General features: G+C 36.6%; 1 protein-coding gene across 1 annotated transcript in view; it reads left to right on the forward strand.

Annotated features, from left to right (window-relative positions):
* Nucleotides 1-3,658, forward strand: part of LOC135213872 (uncharacterized) — an 11,240-nt gene extending 7,582 nt beyond the window's left edge. Inside the window, exons 4-5 of the mRNA XM_064247971.1 lie at nucleotides 2,248-2,366; nucleotides 2,817-3,658. Of these exons, the coding sequence (XP_064104041.1) occupies nucleotides 2,248-2,366; nucleotides 2,817-3,326 (629 nt within the window). The 3' untranslated portion in view covers nucleotides 3,327-3,658. The remainder of the gene's footprint in view (nucleotides 1-2,247; nucleotides 2,367-2,816) is intronic.
* The last annotated feature ends 3,842 nt before the right edge of the window (nucleotides 3,659-7,500 follow it).

The raw sequence follows: 7,500 nt of genomic DNA on the forward strand, positions 1-7,500 counted from the left end.
TAAGAAAAGGAAATGGACAAACGACTGAATTTGACAGCAAAGGAACAAAGGAAGTTATGAAAGTATCTTCAGCGGGTTCTCTGAGGAACGGACTGTTTTCAAAAAATACCTGAGAATATCCCTGCCAACATTTGAATTGCTGCTGACTTTCTTTATTCCCGTTTGGTTTTTTGTTCACGTTTGTACTGGCCTCGTAGTGTATGGATTTTCTTTTTTATATTTTCTGTAATTTTTTCGTTAATTACTAGTATCTCTTCCATTAGTTTTTTCATAGCGACGTCGTGAACATCTCTGTTTTTATATTCTTGTAATTTTGCATTCCATAGACACGGATAATGCTGATAAGCATCTATAAGAAAATGAACTTCCTCTCTTTCCATTCCATGTTACTAGTGAGTAGTCGTCGCCGGAGTGAGTCTGAGTGGCGCCTGTAGGCTTCAGCCATCAAGCTCAGTATAGGCCCATTTACACGGGGATAGTTTACTGGCGTCAGAAAACTATCCCCGTGCAAAGGGAAAGTTAGTAAACTGTCCTGGAGAGTTTCTGTCCAGGATAGTGGCAAGTAGAGTTGAAATCCCGGCTACTTTACTGGCCACTATCCGGACACTTGAGTACTGGCGCCAGTAACTATCCCCGTACAAAAGCAAACTTTCCCAGTTGTCACTAGTCTTCAGAAGGATCATCATGTCAGAGAAGTGGAATACCGAGGATATAATGAAGTTTTTGGATAAATACGAGGAATTTGAATGTTTGTGGAACATTAGACATAACGATTACATGAATCGTAATAAGCGGGATGTAGCTCTTCAAGAAATAAGAGATGCTCTGATTGAATTGGAAGTAAACATTCCCAACCTTGATTTTTTAAGAAAGAAAATAAAAACTCTGAAGTGTGTTTATAGGCAAGAGTTAATAAAAGTGGAAAAGTCTAAGAAAAGTGGAGCAGGAGTAGAGGATACTTATCATCCTCGACTGTCTTCTGTATTTCTCCAGCAAGAATGACATAAGCAGCATCAATTGCTTCATCTATGTCAGAAGACATCTTGCTCGCTACTGGTGGCAACTTCTACCCAAAACACTGTCCTCGTGCAAACACTTACTATTCTGGAAAGTTTACCTGCCGCTAATTACTGGCGCCAGTGAACTATCCCCATGTAAACCGGCCTTATGATGTGTTGGGTGGTGCCTCATACATCTTGAGGAGCACTCAAGAGGGCAGGGCTAACAATAATTTTGGAGGAATCTGTGATGAGTCTGAGGGGTGCAGCCCCATTATTCCTCCAAGGGTGCAGCGCGCGCTGGAGCGTAGTGTAAACTGGCCTTAATGGTGCGTCACACTCGCTCCCCTCACGTGTTGATATCAGTGGACACATTCTACTATTGTATATGCATATTTACATTTTTTCCAGCATTGAGGTGTAAAAGCAATCAAATAAAACTATTTCCAATAATATGCTTGCTTTGGAAGCGATAATAATGTTATGACAATTTTTTCGTTTTTTTATTTAGCATTTGAACTGACAACTTTGTTTTGGTCAAACGCTTCAGCAATGTGTGAACAAAAGTTTTCAAAAATGTTTTGTAAGTGTTTTTTTGAAATTTGGCAGCACGTGACATTTTCTTACAGTTTTGAAATATATGACAGACTTCACTCTTATGAAATATATTATGGCGTTATTGTATGCAATAATCGTGTTTCTGCATTGAAACAACAGATGTATATAAAGCATGTTAGGTTGCCAATTAGTGAATTTTGAACGAAATCCTATGCAGTCATGTAGCATGAGTTCTGAGCATAGCTGTACCTCTCCTTATCCTCGGGCTGCCCATAATTTTCCCAGATATTTTTTCATCTCTTTTGGCTTTTTCCACCTCTTTCACTTCATCGTTCCACCTCAGGGTTTCTTATCGTCGGGAGATTTTATTCCATATGCTTTCTTCAACACCTCTCAACCCTCTTTCTTTATTCCGTCACTGTTGTGATTTCACCAATCTAACCTCGGGAAGACTCTTTCCTTAAACTCCTGCCTCGGCTAAATAAAATATATATATATATATATATATATATATATATATATATATATATATATATATATATATATATATATATATATATATATATACATATATATATATGTGTGTGTATGTATGTATGTATGTATGTTCTAAAATCAGTCATATTACTTTCGCTAGACATGTCCTTTGCTAATTCTCCATACAGAAAATTTATTTTCTCTTCAATTACAGATAAACACCGAAGGTCTTGGTCTTCCCAAAGCTGCATTTCTACCAGTTCATTTGCCGAAATCCGGACTTTCGAATCTTATCGTCCGAAAGATGAGATCGACCTCGCGAATGAGTTGTTGGTTGGTACCAATTTCACATGATCCCGTGTTGTTATTGCTGCTGATGCAATGAAAATATTGAGAAATTACATGCAGGCCGATAAAATGAGTGTAATATGCACTGAATACTGATTATTATGTTCAGTTCTTGGTTCTGTATGTGACTCCAATTTTTACTTACCTTAACATCCGGGGAATGACGTTCCCAAATAAAGGTATAACCTACAACATCATTCAGCGTCATTATTATTATTATTATTATTATTATTATTATTATTATTATTATTATTATTATTATTATTATTATTATTATTATTTTCAAAATACATAAACGTACAATAATTTTAGAAGAAAAAATGGAACGCATATACAATTCGAAGAGCATAATTGTAGCTGTACGACAGAGAGAGAGAGAGAGAGAGAGCGATGTCATTCTAATATTTCTTTTCCTTTGCCTCCCCTTCCCTCCAGATAAGATCAACTGGTAACTTACAGGGCGTAAAGGCCCCTGCAGCCGGACAGATGGGTTTGAAGGCCACCTACAGCGTGCAATGCTTCCCTTTACTTTCATACTTGCTAGCCCTCGATAAAACGGACCTCCAGTATGTCTCATTAGACGTAGAGGGCGCAGAGGCTGACATCCTCCTCAAATTGCCTTGGGAGAGGGTTAACGTTACAGTCTGGACGGTGGAGCACCGTCCACAAAACACGGGTTTCAAAGATCACTACCTCGAACCAGGAGGTGCGAAGTACATCCAGAAGGCTCCAGCGTCTAACGTAAGTCGTTCGTCCTCTCCAAAGAGCGAGAAGGTGGTCTACGTGACTCAGCATGACCCCGCTGGGGGCAAGGACGATTATTTCGTTCTCTTCATGAGAGAGAAGGGTTATAGACTTTACGATTACTGGGATGGCGACTATACCTTCATTAAGACAGATTCTCCTCTTTGCCAGAAACATTGCAATGTTCTTGGAGACTACTAAAGGTTCATAAAAGGGGAGGTTGGCTAAACAAATCTACGTCACTGAAGCCGCTGCACTCTCTGTTCACCATTTTAATATTAAACAGATGCCTATAAAAACGCCAAAATATAGAAAGAAAGTACTATATATCAGAGACTGCTGTCTCTCTCTTCAGGTAGGTAATGAATGAGAAAAGTTACACAATAGGAGGTATTTATACCAAGAGATCCATCCACAGTTAAGGTCTTTTAGGTCACTCCCACTGATAATTCCTCTTTAATCCTCTTAAGCGTTTTTTGAAGGAAGATTTCGCCTATGACATCTGAATCTCAGGCACCCTTTGATATGCTCATTAACTGTCTTTGTTTAATCAAGGCCGATTCTATCATCTGACTTTTGTATCGACATTTGCTGCTATAAATTATACATGACAAATTCCAGTGTATTCTGCAGTTATGGTTATTTATATGGTTGAAAATAGCTGAGTTCTATTGTCCATGCCGAACTAACCATTTTTGTTGTATTAATCTCTGGGGAAGTGATTTTCCTGTAAAACTGATGTAAAATTGGTCACAGTCCAGGCATGGGATTTTGTATACTCTTGAGTCTTTGTGGATTATCATTTGTTGGGCGTTAATAAGGGACTTGGCTAAGGTATTTGGGTAGGTTAGATTTTCCGAGAGTCTGGGTCACCGTCTTAATCATGTCTGGTGTGGAATTGTTATTTTATTGTTAGTAGTCTCTCTTCTCTCGTCTTGAGGGGGTCGGTAGAAAATTACGTTTGCTTTATGAATCGCTCAATTATTTGGTCAGGATACCTTAAAAACGAAAGCTGCTGTATGATGGTTTGAACACCTAGGAAGATCTATTAGAACAAACAGGCTTTAGCAAAACCACCATTCAGTGCCATAAAGGATCCTGCAGAAAATAGTGATCACCGTCTATGCTTAGTCATTTTCCATTTTCTCTAGTCAAGTGGCCCCATGGAGCTGGCAATAGTAGAAATTGTGTACACTTTAAAGTTCAAACCTTCCCTCAATAACAACGAGAGGTCCACGGTGTTGCTGTGTTTTTCATTTTTAGTGTGTGTATTTGTATGCCTTTAATATTGCTTTCTTTCGTGTTTTTGTGATTTTTCATCTTTTTATTATGATTGCATACATTATCTTTATATATATATATATATATATATATATATATATATAATATATATATATATATAAAACCTTTTGTGTAACATTACTGTATTCTAATGATTGTTTGTGATTTAGTGATTTTCAATTTTTCTTTCTGTATTTTTGGTGTCAGACCTAGTGATGGAGACAGTTACTTTGAAACCGGTAGTCGTAACTACTAAATAAAGGATGTTTTATGTACAAGTACTGGTTTTGCTTTATCTATCAAGACTCCGTTTTCCAGTGTATATAAATCAGTTGCAGATATATGATGAACCATATATATATATATATATATATAGACCTCATTCTTATTTGCCAGTTTGATATGATTGCACAAGAACTACTTTCGCAAATTACTTCAGTCTTGGGTAAACTATTGTTACATGTTATAGAAAATGTTTAAAATAATTTTTCTATTGCAGGGGCTCTGGTTTTCATGGATAACTATGGTATTATCGAACCAGCCTCCATGTTCTAATATTGTTAAGAATTTGCCAGTTTATTAGGAATAAACAAAGATTAGTCAAAAAGATGATAGGTTAATCTAGGCATACACAAACAACAAAATAATGTGATGTTAGTAAAGCTAAGGATATGGTGCGTGTCGTGTCATATACACTGTGCCTCAAACTAATATGTAAGTGCAAGATATGTTACTTAACTCTGCAGTGCAAGCTACTTTATGTAACTAGTGCGGAAAATTCTCGTTCGGTGAACGTATCTAGTTTATACTATATATTTCACATTATTGCAGTGTATAAGTACCACAGTGTTATCCTCATATTCAGTATTGAATCCGATATGAACTACCTCAGATACTACTTCGATTCTGTAAGTTCTACTCATATAGTGGGATATGATTCCTTATTCATTACTTACTTTCGATGCTCATATATTTTGTGTTATATCATTTAGACGCGTGTATACTTTGTACCACCCTTCGTGTACCTCGATACGATGTGCAATAAACAGCAGCCCAATAAACAGAAGTAGAAGATTGCGTTTATGTCATCCTACATCCAAGGTATTCGACGACGGGAATGGAATACACTAACAACCGATCATTTCACCCACATAAACACAGCAGTGTGAGTAACTTTAAAGAAATACTGAAGCTTTTCTTAAACTCGTCAACATCGGTGTCAGTTACTTGGCTTGGGAGTCCATTCCAGTACTATAGTGAAAATAATAAAGAAAATATGGAAACGCGTAGCGCCAAACATGACAACTGAAAAGAAGACATTCTAATGCTTTGCGATAGTAATAACACTCACTCCCCTCGCCACTAGCTGCAACCCCTTCCTTTGGTTGTAGTACTGTAACTATTCATATTTTCTTTCTTCCATCTTGAATTCCACCTTCTTAAACTGTTTCATGGTGCAACTGTGAGGTTTTCAGCCTCTTACACCTTTAAAACCTTTTTACACACAATTTTACTTTCAGCGCTGAAGAACCTTATAGTCTCAGCGCCTGGCATTGGCCAAAATTCTATATTCCATTCCAAGTAACACTCATAAGTTCGAATATCTTTTTTTTTTTTTTCTTATTTTTAAATGAGATATACAATTAGCCTATGTAATTCTCTCAGTGAGAGAGAGAGAGAGAGAGAGGTAGTGCGAACAGTCATGACAGAGCAATCCATTATCCATAGAGCATTGTCACTAGCGGTTTGCCAATAGGACGCCATATTAATTTTAGCGTCGCAGCGCAGCTGGTGGCTGGGTGGAGAGTTACACATAAAATATTACAGCACTTATACAGAGAGCAGCAGAATATCGGTTAAGAAAATATTCACAATATTGTTTAATAAAGAAATATATATCACTCAATATTATTATCAAATTAAATATGTTAAAAAATAGTCATTTATTGACCACACTACGCTTTGCTTTATTGTTGATATAATAGTTGTATAAACTATTAAATGCACAAAAATTAGTAATAGAGGCCATTACCAGTCAAGTGACCAGACTTGGCTCACATGAGTGGGAACGAAGTCCTCCATCCCTCCCTTCCCCAAGTGCCCATTTAGCAGAGCATCTTCTGTGAACTTTTTATAAATTTATGTTGTTGTTATATAGTATATTAAAGCTCTGGAATTATCGGGTTGTGTCTTTTTAAAATGGCAATTTTTGGAAATAAATCCTTAAGAGATGAACCTTTTTTATTGAATCATTTAAAGTTTAGAACTCGCATTAAAATAATATATGTAATCTTAGACATTTTTTATTGACAGTATATATACAGTACATGATAGCATAATCTCTTGAAGTGCTTACAGGCTGTCAGGTCAGTTTCACGTACTAAAACAGTGTACATGCACATGAACTACATGTATCACCTAGACTATATTCCTTATTCATTGTAATTTGGCTTTTCTGTTTCTCTTATTAGTCCGGCAATGAAATAATTGCCGGTTTTCAAATTTAAAATAATAATGAATTCTGCATCGTAAATAAACATTGACAATAGGCTTTAAATACCGAGGATTAGCTATATGTGCAGAACATAGAAGTTTCTGTGCTATAGCAAAGGGAATACGATGCTAACATATGTGCTGAAAAGGTTTACAATCGAACGTTAATCAATCAATCCTAAATATCAGTTCCTAACTGATATATCAAATATATTAAACTATGACTATTAATTTACATTCTTGGCACTTCCTATGGGATAAATTCCATTTATTGCACGTATACTTATCTCATCAATTCGCGTTGCACTTTAAAAACATGGCGATGGACAGGGATATAAACAAGGCGCCAAGCTCTTTGCTTTGGGCGCCAAAAGATTGCCTGATGAATCATAATTTCCACTTGCGCCCCCTTAATACAACTAAAAAACACCATAACTCTTAACATGGGTGTTATTCTTGGATGATCAGCTGTATGTTACTCCCTATACGCCAGCCAATCAACAGAGATTTGCACACACAAAAATAACCTACCGTTCATTGCCCTTAGGAAATCTGAAGAGACTTTTTTCTGGATAATCACGATTGTTGTTATTACAACCAT

The sequence above is a fragment of the Macrobrachium nipponense genome, chromosome 43 (genome assembly GCF_015104395.2).
Source record: "Macrobrachium nipponense isolate FS-2020 chromosome 43, ASM1510439v2, whole genome shotgun sequence".
Taxonomy (NCBI): domain Eukaryota; kingdom Metazoa; phylum Arthropoda; class Malacostraca; order Decapoda; family Palaemonidae; genus Macrobrachium; species Macrobrachium nipponense.